The 17,243-nt window shown below is 38.7% G+C and overlaps 1 protein-coding gene across 1 annotated transcript in view; it reads right to left on the bottom strand.

The window, feature by feature from the left end:
- Positions 1-17,243, bottom strand: part of LOC144792390 (putative cation-transporting ATPase 13A4) — a 466,918-nt gene that overhangs the window by 173,262 nt on the left and 276,413 nt on the right. The window contains exons 17-18 of the mRNA XM_078667375.1: positions 9,897-10,014; positions 1,364-1,488 (exon numbers count right to left, since the gene is read on the bottom strand). Of these exons, the coding sequence (XP_078523501.1) occupies positions 1,364-1,488; positions 9,897-10,014 (243 nt within the window). The remainder of the gene's footprint in view (positions 1-1,363; positions 1,489-9,896; positions 10,015-17,243) is intronic.

Genomic DNA, 17,243 nt, shown 5'->3' with positions numbered 1-17,243 from the left:
TGGTATAATATTTTTAAAACCTGTTAAGAAAGCGGCGTTTCACTATCATGAAGATAAAACACAGACCTCTAGGAAATACCAAAAAAATAACAATTCAGGTTAAGGGAAAAATAAGTCTGGAGCTCTGGATTTGTGATCTGCTAATAAATAAATAAGCATGACTGTGTCTGTTTAGTTTGATTTACTTTATTTCTATTTGCCTATATTAACAGCACACTTTTATTCTTGCTGCAGAACTCCACTTCTGTACTGCTACTACTTGCTGAAAGCCACACGTGCAGTGTAGTTATTACAATAGTTGGGTTCCACCATTGCAGATTTAAATCAAGCAAATCAAGTATTTTTTACACTGGCAGAGTATATCACTCTGACAGAGTGGAACCCAGTTATTGACATTGTTTAACATAGATCATGTTTGTACTGTAGAATGACTGTAACTTTTTCATTGTCTTAAGATATTTTTACATTATAAGTGACCTTTAGTGTTTGCAAATAAAACTTCTATGACAAATACTTGTGATTGATAATAAAATGGACATAATTTAAAAGTCGGTCTTTTGTAAAGGAACACGTTAAATCCATGAAAAGAATTATCACACAGAGGATTTTAAATTCTTATTTGAATGCTCTAGTTTAAATATTTGACTAGATGCTTAACTTGAGGGGGTGGACAAACTAAGGGGTCAATTATGATGGCGGACGGACCACCGCCATCCTTGCCCGTCCGCCACCTATTTCCCCCCGCCATAGTATAATGGCGGGTGGACCGTGGCGGACGGGAAGACCGGCCACTGCTTTTCCATCGCGGTTGCAAGGCGACCGCGGCGGAAAAGGTCTAATATGGTGGCGGTGTCTATCAGACTCCGCCAGCCACATTAGGATGGGCTGAGGGGAATGCCTTTACGTGGCGGCAATGCCGCCACGAAAAGGCATACGGTCCTTGCTTTGGGGCCCGTTGCGGGCCCCCAGAGTGAAGGGGGTGGGGGGTGCACATGAGGGGGTACCTATGGTACCCCCCCTGCATTTAAAAATACAACACGGCAGGCACCGCGCGGTGCCTGTCATGTTGTGCTTTGGAACGCACAACATGCATTTTTTGCACCGCCCGCCGCAATGTAAAAAATGCGGGATGCACCCGCCACTGTGGCGGGTGCATCCTATTTCGAGGCACGGGACATCCGCCCCTGTGGTGGACGGTCCCATCCCATCCTCCGACAGGATGGCGGACGGACTTTGTGCGTCCGCCATCCTAATTGACCCCTAAGTGTCTTGCTACCCTATTTAATAGAGGTATCAGAAATCCTCAACTGTATGTGGCCCATGTGAATGGCATGCACTGAGATCCAGTGGGAATCATACATACCTGTCACCATTATGGTTCTGAATCTGGCCTCCAAGAGTTCCTCCAGCACCGGCCTTGTCTCGGGCTTCAGCTGGTTTTCCATCACCAGCAGCCCAAGAAATTCCAAGTTAGATTCAACATCTTCCCTTAAAAGCAAAAGAAAATGGCTGTAATGTAATTATTGTAAGATTGTCTCCTATCTTATCATCTTTCAAGCCAATTTATGGATCTCATCTTCCACTCTGTCTTCAGAATCCAATTCCACAGCCATCCCTTCTGATCTTCCTATTTCTCCCCTAAGTACAACAATCTATACACAGCTATTTCCATATTTTGCTGTCCCTCTTAAATCTTTCTCCTGCTTTGGGTACATTCCTTAGCCCCTCAAAACATGCTCAAACATGCTTTCATCATTACCCTTTTTAAAATAAAATTTCACTCCTGACACGTGAGAATGTTTTAGTCTATGGGGTTCTAGTAACCTCTCCAATTTTTCTCTGGGAGAACCACAGTACTACATGGGTAGAACTTCTGAGCTTCTGGGCAGATGATCCATCAATTATTGGATTTACCTCACAAGTTAGTGTTTGTAAGTGTCTTCAGTTGTTAGATTTTGGGACCTTGCCCAAGGATTGTGTCAAGAGTCTCCAGATACAATGAATCTCATCAGCATCCAAAGGTACTGTGTCTGCTTTGCCAGTTCTACGTCTCCACCTACAAGTCTTTCCTGGCAAATACATTCCGAGGGTGCCTCTGAGGTAAGTATTACCTGGGACAGTAGTCTCTGGCTTTATCCATCTATTTTGCTGCATAATCAATGTAATCATAAAGCTAGCTCTGGTCATCCTGAATCTGTCAAATAACTACAAATTCTTTCCCTTGAGGAGATCAATAGAGCTGAGGTACTGAATGGATTTTGGGCTGCAAAACATTGATATATACTAATGTGGTATTTGGAGGGACATCTACAGTACACCCATTCCAGATACTCAATTGATATCTATTTGGAATCACATTTTAGGAGGTGTACAAACAAAGAAATCAGGTTTCAATTTAGGAAAACCCCTCTTAAAACATGAAAATTCTGGGCACTCAGAAAGCTTCTTGAGTTGTCTCAGTTTAGGGTGTTGTACTATACGAATGTCTGACAAAATATCGAGATTCACAATATCGACGTACACAAATATCGGAGCAAAAATATAGAAATCAAAAATATCGGGTTCCTATACTTAACTAGATATATACACAAATATCGATTTTTTAATATCGATATACAAAAACATTGTTTACTTTTATATCGACTACATTAACATCGGAAAACAAAAATATCGTTATCTACAAAAAATAATCACATTAACTATAATATCGACATCAAAAATATCGTGCACTTCAATATCGGATTATCAGCTATATCGACTTTTTATATGCATCTGTTTGCATAATTAATTAACGTTTTATATGTTTTCACATCTAAATAAACACACAATACTTAAATTAATACTATAGACACACTATTAATTTGTCAAAAATATCCTATTGGTATAATTATATCACCTACACATATAAAAATATTCTATACTACTTTGTATAATTTTATAATTTGTTTTTGTTTTTCACTTCTATTACAAAGTAATCACAACTGAAATTCAAATATACTAACTAACCAATCACAAACCTAATTTTTTAAATGAACCAATAGCAAAGTAATTACTACTGACACTCCCCTATATAAACAATTAAAATCTAAGCACAAACTACTTGCCAAAAGTCACTGAAGGAGATTCATCTCTATCCGAATTGCTGCACAACAACTAGAAGAACCAGACTATCAACCTACTATCACATCTTCTAAGTAAGTAAATAAAATAGAAAGTGCATTATTTGCTAATACTACTTGCTTACCTGCTAAATACCCAGTGCCCCTTTGCTATTCATACTACTTAACATGCTAAATAATTATATGAAACTATTTTTTTTAGATACAACGAGTACTGAATATTGTACTCAAAATAACTGTGAACAAACCCTAGGAATACAGATTCTAATAACCTAGGGCCAGATGTAGGTAAAAAATATTTACCGATTCTTAATTACCGAATTTTACCGATTCGGTAATTAAGAATCGGTAAATATGAAGGGTGGACATGTAGGTCCATCCAGATGTGTTTTTTACCGATTCGGTAAATATCTGTATTTACCGAATCGGTAAATACCGACCGGTAATGCTCCATTCATTCCTATGGGCTTTGAAGCCCATAGGAATGAATGGGGCATTACCGGTCGGTATTTACCGATTCGGTAAATACCGATTTTGACAAGGGTGCAGGGGGTGTCACTTTGACACCCTCTAGCACCCCCAAAAAAGGTTCGGGGGCCATGTGGCAGGCATACCTGCCCTAAGGGCAGGTCTGCCTGTCATATGGCACAGGTGTGCATGCACACATGTGCATGCACACCTGAATCGGTATTTTACCATCAAATTGAATTTGATGGTAAAATACCGATTTTGTAGGCCTTGTGGGACTCAGAAGAGTCCCACCTACATATCAATTTTACCGAATCGGTAAATATACCGGTCGGTAAATTTACCGACCGGTATATTTACCGAATCGGTAAAATTACCGATTTGCCCTGTTTCCGTGCCCCTACATCTCAATAGCCAAATACCGGTCGGTAACGGCCGAATTCGGCCGTTACCGACCGGTATTTGGCTACCTACATCTGGCCCTATGTAAGTAATTTCACATTGATTCATTATGTGCACATAAATCTAAACACACAGAAATAATGACTTTTGGCCCACATATTTCTTTTTTTCTGTAGATTCTACTACTGAAAACTGCACTACTAATGAACTAAGGACATCAGTACTATTTCTCCAATACATTTTACTAAGTAAGTATTATGCAACTGAAATAAATGTGAACAACAATACAAACATTTAGAACTGTTCTAATTATGTTCTATTATATATTGTTTATTTACAGAGCAAACACAACGAATAGATATACAGACATAATACAGAACTCCACATTCTGAATAATACAGATAATAATCACAAAGTAAGTATATTAAAGAACATAATTACCAGATAATCTATTAAAAAACATACCAACATGGTGATTATTCTAATACATATGTTCCTTTTTTATTTAAGATAACACTACAAACTACTCTCCAGAAGCTGAAGAAACAACTATACTGGCAAAGACCAACCTAAACAAATATGTAAGTATCTTCACAATGTGAATCATGAAGATACACTTTTGTAGTAGAAATGAGCTCTAACATTGCAAATGTACCGAAACATTAATTAATAATATACTACTTTCATGTTTTTCATAACAGCTACAACAACATCACAAACAATTATCCCCAACTAAAGAAGCAAGCAGCTCCTAATTTTGCTGTAATTTCTAAAACACGTAAGTATAAACATTCCTACTTATCACTAACATAGATTATTTATCACATTTAATTTGACATTAACTATTATATATACATTTTATAGATATACAAAGTACAAAATGACCGAAGGAGCCGAATTTGTGACCAGCCAGAAAGGAAAACTATTACTATGCTACATGGGCTACACTTATACACAAGAAAAGCAATATGGCATGCAAGTTAATTGGAAATGTTGTAAATATTATTCTAACAAGTGCTATGGCAGAGCAACAACTAAAGAAGCTACAGTACTGTATACTAGGGAACACAATCATCCACCTAATGTTACTGAAATAGAAGTTAGAACAGCTTTGGAAAATATAAAAGAAGCTAGTACAGGTTCCCAAACGCAAACAAATGTCATTTTAAAAGAAGCCATTCCTAAAATCCCAAAAACTGCCACAACTCAAATGCCAAATATCCTCTCCTTAAAAAGAACTATAGCACGAACTAAAAAAGCTACTACTTCTACAACACCATCTCCCAGAACATATCAGGATATAAATTTAACTGCTAACCAAATAATAACGTTAAATAAACAACCATTTATAGTTTACGACAACGAAAACAATGACAAAAGGCTTATAATTTTTGGTACCAGTATGAATTTAGTTAAACTGCAGCAAAGCCAATATTGGATGATGGATGGAACATTTAACATCTGTCCCAAACCATTTTTCCAATTATACACAATACATGGCCTCTACCACAACTGCAACATACCTTTGCTATATGCACTATTACCAAACAAAAATAATTCCACATATATGGAATTAATAAATATAATTAAACAAAAAACTAATGATTTTTCTCCTGAAAGTATCATTCTTGATTTTGAGCAAGCAATGCTCTCAACTATCCTAAAAATCCACCCCCATACCTGCATTCAAGGCTGCTATTATCATTTAAACCAGTGTTTATGGAGACACCTTCAAAAAACTACCCTAAGTGTCGAATATGCTACAAACTCATCTTTTGCTTTCCAAATTAAAAAACTCATTGCACTTGCTTATGTACCTGAAACAGACGTAGCTGAACACTACAACATTCTTATAGACAGCCCCTTCTACAAACAAAATGAAGCTAAATTAAGTCCATTTCTCGACTACTTTGAAGACACCTGGGTAGGCAGACTCCACAGATCTGGCCACAGACGAAATCCCAAATTCCTCATACCCTGGTGGAACGTTTACAGAAGTACCCTTAACGGAGATTCAAAAACTAACAATGCAGTGGAAGGTTGGCACAATGCATTTGTACAATCAACTGGCAGAACCAAACCTACTCTAGAACATTTCATTAAATGCCTACAGAAAGAACAGAGCTACCAGGAATTTAGAATGGACCAATCTGTAACTGAACGTGTCCCTAAAACATCAAAGCAAAATAAACAAATGCACAAGTACCTGGAAGAACAAGTTAAACTTTACCCTAGTACAAAAGGCATAGAATACCTAAATATCATTGCCAAAACACTACTCTAATTAATTCCCAAAATGTTATAAAACACTAAAAGTATCACCTAAGTATGGAAAAATATGTAACGTGAGCTTATAAAGTATTTAATGTATGCAATATACAGAGATATTATTATAATATATGCACACATTAAAACTAAATAACAAGTAAAAAACTATTCCATAATAAAAATAACATTACCCACCCACACAAAATAAGAAAGCATGGACTTACCAATCATGTTGTCAATCCAATAACCTCCTTGTCCACCAAAGTAATCCAGGTAGTGCAAAATTAACCCAAAAACAAATGTAAAAATACAACTGTTCCAAAATTAAGACATCCACGTCGTCCAGAGCCATCGAATAAGCATAAAAAACCCGAAAAATTGGAAAAATAGAAAGAATCGCTCCAGCAAAACCGAAAAATGTAAAGAAGTGTTTGTAAAGCAGTGTTGAATTAAACAAACAAACACTTCCTTTAAAAAAAACGGAACTTCCGATGTAGCGTACACCTATGACAAAAACATAGAAAACAGACATTCCCACCCACATTAATTAGCTAGTAATTAGGTACAAACATATTAAAATAGATTTCACTTGTAGATATACCGTAAAAGACTAAAATTCACTCTATATATAATGAGTTAACTAACTAACACTACGTGTATATACCATAAGTAATTATCTGTTTTCGAAATCTAAAACATACCTCCCTCACATTCAACAACACAAAATATAAGGTCAGTAGTCTCAAAACATCATTAAAATACACATAAAACATATAAAAAAAACCTTACCTGAAGCGACGTGAAGTGTCTCCCAACCGCGATCAGCCCTTCTTCCAAATAACCCAAAACGACCTAACCCGGTTACAAAATAAAGCACCCAAATGCAATAAAATAGTCCCAAGTATAAAATATAATATATATACTTCACTAAATATGCAAAAATGAACATTAAGTTTCTATTATTGTAAAGAAATATTGACTTTAATCCTACAATGATTTGATTAACAAATATGTAAATGAATGCAATAAATACATATTATGAAAATAATAATATTTATATTAACAATGTCTAGAAATATAAGTACATTGTCAAAAATTATAATAAGAGAAAAATGTGTTAAAAATATAAGACTTATATAATAAATATTTTATGTATTGAAATAAAGTGTAAAAAATACTTTTGTTATTTCTACATTTCTTTATGAAATTACAATATGTAAAAGAGATAATAAATAATATTAATTTTTGTACAAAAAGTATGAAAATAATAATGCTTCTGTATAGTTGCTTATCATTGTGTTTATAAAATATGTTTATAAAACCAAATGTAATAAAAAGATTTTTGCTATGAAATAACATTTTATTTGTGAAACATAAATAAAAATAATGTTTCTACAATCATGTTGAACTATTTGTATCATTATCTTACTATAATGTAACAATCTTATCAGAAATGTTGCACTGTATATTAAATGTGAGTATATGTTGGTCTCTAATAATTTAATTATTACTATACCAAATCCAGCGTACATTAAATAAAAACTGACCCTGAACCCAAAAAATACCCCTTTACCCAAAAACTGAAAACTGACCCTGAACCCTAAAAATACCCCTTTACCCAAAAACCCAAAACTGACCCTGAACCCTAAAAATACCCCTTTACCAAAAACTGAAAACTGACCCTGAACCCTAAAAATACCCCTTTACCCCAAAACCCAAAACTGACCCTGAACCCTAAAAATACCCCTTAACCCAAAAACTGAAAAATGACCCTGAAACCAAAAAATACCCCTTTACCCAAAAACTGAAAACTGACCCTGAACCCTAAAAATTCCCCTTTACCCAAAAACTAAAAACTGACCCTGAACCCAAAAAATACCCCTTTACCCAAAAACTGAAAAACTGACCCTGAACCCTAAAAATACCCCTTTACCCAAAAACTGAAAACTGACCCTGAACCCAAGAAATACCCCTTTACCCAAAAACTGAAAACTGACCCTGAACCCTAAAAAAACCCCTTTACCCAAAAACTGAAAACTGACCCTGAACCCAAGAAATACCCCTTTACCCAAAAACTGAAAACTGACCCTGAACCCAAGAAATACCCCTTTACCCAAAAACTGAAAACTGACCCTGAACCCTAAAAATACCCCTTTACCCAAAAACTGAAAACTGACCCTGAACCCAAAAATACCCCTTTACCCAAAAACTGAAAACTGACCCTGAACCCAAAAAATACCCCTGTACCCAAAAACTTGAAAACTGTCCCTGAACCCAAGAAATACCCCTTTAACCAAGAACTGAAAACTGACCCTGAACTCTAACAATACTCCTTTACCCAAAAATAATAATTATTATGTAATTACAAATTAATTATTAATTAACAATAACAATAAAGTTAATATATTAGCACATTAGCTGTAAAGAAATAAATTTAATTATTAATATTATTTTTTCCAAATTAATTTACAATAAGTAAAAAATATATATTAAACTAAATGAAGCTAATTAATATAATTAACAAATTTTTATTAATTAATTAACAATTAATTATTATTTAAAAATATGTAAAAAATTATATTAATTAATTAACTAATTAATAATAATTAAGTAACAATTATTTATTATTTACAAATATATACAAAATTATATTAATCAATTAACTAGTTAATATTAATTAATTACCAATTAATTATTATTATTTAATTACCAATTATTTATTATTTAAAATTATGTCCAAAATTATATTAATTAATTAACTAATTAATAATAATTAATTACCAATTATTAATTTTGTACAATTATGTACGATATTATATTAATTAATTAACTAATTAATATTCATTAATTACCAATTAATTATTATATAAAATAATGTACAAAATTATATTAATTAACTAATTAATATTAATTATTTACCAATTAATTATTAATAATTTTTTTTACAAATATATATTAATTTATTAATTATTTTTAAATTACTTCCCTCCCTTATCCCCTATAAACCCAATAACCCGCTCCTAAAACTATATATGTTTTTTTTAAATATTTTTATATTAAATATATTGTAATTTTTTAATATAGACCTTTTTATCAAATTTTTATTTACAATTATTATATTTTTTCCTATACTATTTATTTTTTCCATTACTACACGATATTTTGTATTGTCGATATTTTGTCATACGATATTATTTTTTTCGATATTTCTACTTACTTACCTATTACGATATTTTTGTATCCGATATATTTGCTTCCCAATATTTTTTACCTTCGATATTTTAACTTCGATATTTTGTCTTTCCGATATTTTATTTTCGATATTTTGTCTGTGTACCGTACTATACAAGCTTTGCCATTAAGTCATGCCCTCACATAGACTTAACATGTTTTTGTAATCCCTAGTTCACTGCCAGAAGCTGGGCCTGAGTGACACTAGGAGGTCTTTTGAAGCGAGATAAAAAAACAATACTAATATAAAGGCCACTAAATATGAATCTAGCATGTTTTCCAATTACTGTAATGCTATCATCCCAGCAGAGCAGCTGCTTTCTCTTGCTGAGGTCTGAAGTTTTCAACAGGAAAGAGTTACCTCTTCTTCTTGAAAGTGCTTGTAGGAGGGAGGCCTCAATCTCTTACCTTGCTAAACTGCGCAGTTCAGATGGCGTCTTTGATGGCAGAGGCTTGTACGCCAATCCAATGACCCGAAATCCTTGCATGGTGTAAATCTGGAGTTCGCTTGAAAAATTGGAAGGGACTGTTCAAAGAAAAAATATCACAGATCAACATTCCGTTACATCACAAGAACTCACATTTACACTATTTTATTTAGTCACACAACAACACATATTTAGGCTTGAATGGAGAGTGCTTTGGTAAATACTATTATTTAACCACTTGAAGACCATTATGTTGCTGAAAAATGGTGTTTGGTGAAAAAACAGGTATAATTTTTTCAGACAATTTTAGCAGTCATTTACAGCATCTTGGGACAGATGTTGCAAGAATAAATTTGTAAAAATGGTTGCAAATTATGCAAATACATTTTGGAAATTGATTCTGATTTTGCGAATCAACCCATTTACTAGTCGTTTGGTTTGCAAATTTCCCTTTGGAATGGGTCACAATCTTTACTATCTCATGAATACTAATAACTATTAATTGAGCTGTTGCACATTCTGACTCACTCAAATTGGATGGTGGGTTGCTGGGGTCACCAGTTTACTGTGTCTCTGAGTGTCTTTAAATGAATTAAATAGTTTTTTTTAAATGCATTTGTAGCATCCCGCTACAATAACCACAGACACTATTAGTTATTAGTACTGGAGCTTTATTCTTATACATCCAGCCTGTCTCCTGTCCCTACTCTAACTGCCCTCATCCTGTTCTAACTCCTCCTCTTCCCCTCAGCCCTCCTAGCTCCGCCCACCCCAGCTACTAGACTGTCAACTATATTACATCTCCCCCTTTCTTAACAAAATGAGCTTAATGTCTTCAGTGTTCGCAATTCTTCAATCCACCACACGGGTCGGCGGACGGCCTGTTTTTCAAGCTTCAGTAGTGTCGAATCAGTGGTGGGCTTGGCTTTGGTCAATCTTTCTGTCGTCTTGATCAAGGCATTCTTGACCACATTGCGTGTAAACTGTTTACTCTCACGGTCCGCAGTCCTCATGTTTCCTCCCGGTGGTGTAACTACGGTTGGTTCAGATGCTCGATCTCTTTCACGAGTGGATAATGTCCCGGTCCTCTTCCGAGCACCCGCGTCTACTTTTACTTCCTTTTGTCTTGTCCGGCCGAGGGCAACACTGCCCTCAAATTCAGAGTCATGTATACCAGACAGTACGGTGTTACCTGATGAGACTGTCTTGGTTTGGTTCGGTAATTCATTCGCCGCATCTACCCTTACTTCCTTTTGGCTAGTCCGGTCGAGAGCAACACTGCCCTCCAATTCAGGGTCATGTATGCCAGACAGTACGGTGCTATCTGCTGAGACGGTCTTGGTTTGGTTCGATAACTCATTCACGGCCTCGGGTTGTCTGGCGAGCTCGTGAGCTATCGGTGCATAGGCATGTTTCTCTTTCATCTGATGATATTTCTCTACTGATACGTCCGGCTTCTGTGCATAGGCATGTTTCTCTCTCATCTGATGATCTCTCTCTCCTGACACGTCCGGCTTTCCTTGCGGAGTGACTGGCTGGTCCATTCCCATCCGGTTACAAAGGTCCACTGTCTCTGTTTTCCTTTTGTAGGTCCTTTGAGTCAGCCTCGCGGACCCCTTCAGGGGTGACGGTGTCTGATCTGTGTCTGGATATACTTGTGACTGACATGACAGGTTGTCCTGTGGAGTGACTGAGTATTCAGAGACCTTAGTGTGTGACATGTTGCTCTTGACGGGAAGGATGTCCTTTGGTTCCATGGTGTGTTCGGATGGTTGACGCCATGTCTGTTGTCGGGACCTTGACTCGGTCGACTCACGGGATTGAACAGACATGTTCTCTGGGTCAGAGAAGTCTTTTGTCGACTTCCAGGATCGGGCAGATGCGCTCTCTGAATCAGCGGAGGTCCGGGCCATACCCCTTTTAAAGGATCGGACAGACGCGCTCTCTGAACCAGAGGAGTTCCTGGCCATAGATGTGCTTTCTGGGTCAGAGAAGTCTTTTGTCAACTTCCAGGATTGGATGGATGTGCGCTCCGCGTTAGAGAGATCCTTCTTCCCATTCCTTCTCAAACATTTCTTTGACACTGTCTCGGGAAATGGATTTTTGAATTCCGTAGTCCGTGACAAATTGCTCTTTCCCTTTGAATTGTCTTTGAGATGCTTCTCCGTGTGCCTTTGTTGGAGCATCTTCAATGCTGTCTCATTTGGGGGGTTGTTTGATGACCCCGTGCTTGTTCCTTGTGCTTGATCCCAAGCTTTTGCCTCTTTGTCCTTCTCGCCTGAAGTTAACGATTTCCTCTCCGTTTCTTCGTTGTCGCGGGAACCAAAGATGCATGGATCTTTTCTGGTTCGTTGCTGTGGAGGATCAGTCCGTCTTGTGCGACCTGTTTCTCCTTCACGCTTGTTTGATGCTCTAACACCTCTGATCTGGGGGTGATGTGTTCTCCTGCCAGATGTTTCCTTGGACTCGTCTTCACTGCTTGGCGACTGATGTTCCTGCGCCGACTTCCAGTGTTGACCAGTGCGACCCCTTCTTCTAGGGTTTGTCTTTCTCTCCCACTTGTTGTGCAGGATGCCCTCTTGTCCAGGAGTGCGATCTGTCCCACTTGACGCTCTTTCCTCATCAGAGTACTGTGTGTCATACTTTGAATGAGTCCTTGAGGAACTCTTGGGGGGTGAATAACTCCTTGGAATTGTCTTTTGGATGGTTGACTCTGAGTCATCTGACTCTGAGTAATCCTTGGTTGACTTTGAGTAGTCGGACGCTGAGGAGTCTGACTCTGAGTAATCCTTGGTTGACTTTGAGTAGTCGGACGCTGAGGAGTCTGACTATGAGTAATCCTTGTCACTTTCTTTGTCGCTGTATCTTTCCCGTTGTCTTTTGTTTGCTGGTCTGCCTTCCCTCTCTCTCCTTTCAGTTTTGTTTGTTTTCTGAGTTCTATCTTCCCCGGTATCTTGATGGTTTGCTCTCAGGTGCACGTCCTTGAATCCGTCTCTTGCTTTTATCTGCATTCCAATTTCGGCCTTTCTAATGATTTCCTTTAACGACCAATGCCCTTGCAGGATCTTGTGCTTGGTGTCAGGGTTTGTGCAACCTTCAACTATCCGAAGTCGAACCGTATCCTCATTTGTAAAAGTGTTGACGTGGCAGCCTCGTACCAGACTTTGTAACCGAGTGATGAAGTTTGGCAGCGGTTCGCCTGGTTCCTGCCGTGCTGTATTGAAAACCATGCGATTATGATCCACATCTGTCTGTGCGTTGAGATGGGCACAGAGCTCCCTTTGGAGTCTTTTATAGATTTCTGTGTCCTCTTTGGAAAATGTCCTGATTGGGCATCGGCCCTCAGGACCCACCAGATGGAGGAGTAGTATCAAACATTTTCTCTCTCTTTGCTCACCATTGGCTTTTAAGAAATCTTCCAAAGCTTCGAGCCACCAGTGTCATTTGAGATACGAGATCCAATCATCAGTCTGCACCGCTGGGGGCGGTACTTCAATGTATGGAGTGGCCCGCTGTGCTACGTCTCTTCCCGCCATGAGAGAGGGAGATTCTGGTCAAGGTCTTTGGTCTGGTCGTTTGCTTAGAAATTGATAGTCTTTGTAACCATCACAGTATGCGCCGGTGAATGAACTTGGATGGTTCTACTCTCTCCGGGGTCCTCTGTAGGACTGCCCTCCTCTGGGTCTTCTGCACTTCTGCCCAGCAGCTCTTCTCCCTTCGGCGCTCTTCGGTTTGTGCTCAGCGTCGTCTTTATCTGTCTCTTGCATTTGCTTATGCTTGTTCCATTGTGCTGTTGTCTTTGCTTGGTCCTGGTGTTCGCTTGTGCTTCTTTTATTTTACAGACACGTGTTACTTCATTACATTCGCCACTGCGCATTCGCTTGCGTTTCTCAATGTTCGAGTTTCCACCCGTGCTGACATTTGTTTTTGTCAATGCATGTTTGTTAAGTCACTCTTGTGGTTGCTCGTGCTTATCCTGTTTTGGTTGCCAAGACTTGTTCATTGTTGTTCACGCGCCGTTATCCACGCTTATTTATTTGCCTTACCAATGCCTGTTTCTTGGCATTCACCAGTGCTTGTTTGCTTTTGCTAATGTTTGTTTGGTCTCCGCCAATGCTTGTTTCTTTGCTCTCGTCAATGCTTGTTTATCTTTTCTTGCCAATGCTTGTTTGTTTGCTTCAACCAATGCTTGCTTACAGCCTCTTGCCTGACTTCAAAATGGCCGCCTACAGTTCGCACAGGGATGATGTCCCAAGAGTTGCCTGACTCAAAGATGGCCGCCGTGGTTATCTGCAGGCACTACTTTCTCTCTCTGCACTTGACCTGATTCTTCACACAGGACTCACCGGCAGTTGCTTCCAGGGTCAGCATACTCCGGATTTGGCTCCCTCTGGTCACTGCTACAATCAGGTGAGGTTGGGGTGGGCTCCCGCCTTACTTTGCAGGGTCTCGCGCTCCTTCAGCGGCGCCCTGCCAAAGCTCACGCATCGGGGGTGAGGTTTTCCGACATCGGACCTCACCCGGGCTCAAATTTCAGCGCGCTCAGCAGCGCTTAGCAGTAGACCTTGGTGGGGCGATCCACCCCAGGATTCACTCTTCTCTGGCCACTACAGTCGTCAGGTTGGGTTGGGGTAGGCTCCCAGCTCACTTTCGGAGTTCCCGCTCTCCGGTGCCGGCAGCGTGCCAAAGCTCACGCATCAGGCGGAGCTCGCGTTTTCGGCGCGAAGGCTTCTTCTTTTCTCGAGCGCTTCAGCGCTCGTGGTAGCGGCTCCCTCTGGGCTCCCACAATTACAGGAGGGGCAGGGTCACCTACTATTATCTCTCCTTTGGCTGGCAGCATCACATACAGCAGCAGACTTTATCTTTTCGATGCTGCAGGGGACAGGGTGTCTTCTTGGGGTTCTGCACGTAGTGGGCTTGCTCATCCCACCCTCGTCGCCAGTTGTAGCATCCCGCTACAATAACCACAGACACTATTAGTTATTAGTACTGGAGCTTTATTCTTATACATCCAGCCTGTCTCCTGTCCCTACTCTAACTGCCCTCATCCTGTTCTAACTCCTCCTCTTCCCCTCAGCCCTCCTAGCTCCGCCCACCCCAGCTACTAGACTGTCAACTATATTACAGCATTCATTATCATTTAAGGACACGACCTGGTGTAAAAAGTAAAGGTAATTTTCTTTAAAACAGTTTGTGTACCACTGGCTACTGCCTCATTTTTTTTTTATTGGAAGGGGACCGCCGCCTATGTGAATGAGTTTCAATATCATTTGAGGTGTCTGTAACTTTTCAATAGATTGCTCCTGGAATTCTGGTTGCAAAACATTGATACATCTTACACCCAACAAAAATTTGGAAGGGAAGTCTTAAACAAATCCTTTTCTAAATTGCAATGCAATGTCTACTTCTAAAACCATTTCTAAATAAATTGTATTTTCAGGTATGTTGGACCTGACATTCTTTGCAGAATCAACTATACCTGTTTTGCCTCTACTCCCCTTGCTGAAACCGTTTTTGTAGGCTTTTCGGACTCTGTGCAACTTACAACTGCTGACCAATGTTAAAGTGCTCTTGCTCTCTCCCTACAACAAGGTCAAATTGGCTTACACCTGAATGGCACATTTAAGTTACTTGCAAGTACCTAGTATACGGTACAATATGTACCCAGTGTCTGTACAATACAATGAAACTAGTGGACCTGCAGCTCTCATTGTGCTACCTACTTAAGTAGCACTATTAAACATATCTCAGGTCTTCCATTGTCGCTTGTAGTGCACTTTTAAACTGCTGTTTCAACCTGGAAAAATTAACATCTTGACAGGCCTAAACTTTAATTTGTACTTTTATTAAGTCACATCTAAGGTAGGCCCTAACAGCTTCTAGGGCAGGGTGCATGGTATTTAAAAAGTATAACACATGTAATTAATTAGGTTTTACATGTCTTGGCAGTGAAAAACTCCTAAAGATCTATCTGTTCCATTACATTGCACTGGGTTACCTTATTCCATTTAATAAGTGCTAACATTGGATTGGGATCAGATAGGGATATACTGTTTAAACTTAAATGAATTGTAATTTAAAATCTTCTTTAATTGTAAAGTCGGATTTAAAGTTACAATTCTGAATATGCTGCTGTGCCAGAGTGTAAATGACATTCAGAGAGACCAATGGAAGAACATAACAGACTCAAAGGCCCTCTTTGACCCTGTAGGGATATGGTGGAACCCTCACTATAAAGTGGCCACCACCACTCTGCAAATAATATATACATATATATAGGAGTAAGGTCGTTGTTAAGGCTGAAACGCACCATGTTAGAGTAAACGCATGTTTACCACAAGTTAGGACCTAGTTTTCATAGGAAAGGTGCTTTTTTGACATGCGTATAACTTTGGCGCTGTTTGATGAATCAGCACGCAATTTTCCAAAAAAGTGCCCCACTTTGTCTAGATGTGCATGGAAAGTTTCAGGGTGATTAGTCTAACGGGGGCAGAGAAAAAGGGGCAGTCAAAAATAGTGTGTTTCTAATGTAAATTCTCATTGAGATTTTAGACCCAACTGCAGCTCTAACCGCTGAACAGAACTGAACCAAATTTGGCAGAAAGCTAGATCTTGGCCCTGAAAGCGTGCTTTTTGTGATTTGGTGTAAATCCATTTGGTAGTTTTTGTGATATTAAAGAAAAAAGAAATATAAATATCTAGAGCCGAGAATCAGTTGCGAATCCTTCGCGGTGCTTCAGGAATCCACGCACCAACAGCAATGCTGTTATTGCCTGGCCGCAACCTCATTAGAAAGTTGCAGCACTATTTTAGATATCGGGGAATGGTACCTAGTTACAGAAATTGAGATGTAATGAAGTAGAAGGACACCATGGGTTCTAAAAATGAGGAAACACTGATGTATTTGACAATACCCCAAAACAATGGTTTTCTACATGCGAAGATTCGCAAATGAGCAACAATGCTCAGCGTGGACTAGTATAAACATACACACATACTCTTTTACACACTTACGCACTCACTCATAGACCCACACAGATACTCGCACTCACAAATCCTGTTCAGACCTGTGAATCTACTTCAAAGCTACAGGGGACCCTGCGCTGAGCGTTACGATGGATCCGTGGATTCGGGAAAAACGAAAAAAAAATAGCCAAATTGGGCTTCTTCACAGGAAACATGGAAAGGTCTAAATAATTACTGACCATTTAGTAGCGGCATAACAAAAATAAAAGATGACAGGAAGCCAGCTGCGGCCCGTGCAGGCAAAAGCATTGGGGCGGTGGGGCTGGGTGGGGGATCCCGTTTCGACGGATGATGAGAAATA

Source organism: Lissotriton helveticus, chromosome 11, assembly GCF_964261635.1.
Source record: "Lissotriton helveticus chromosome 11, aLisHel1.1, whole genome shotgun sequence".
NCBI classification, from domain to species: Eukaryota; Metazoa; Chordata; class Amphibia; order Caudata; family Salamandridae; genus Lissotriton; species Lissotriton helveticus.
The sequence above is the reverse complement of the archived record's forward strand: the minus strand, read 5'-3'. Positions and strand labels throughout refer to the sequence as shown.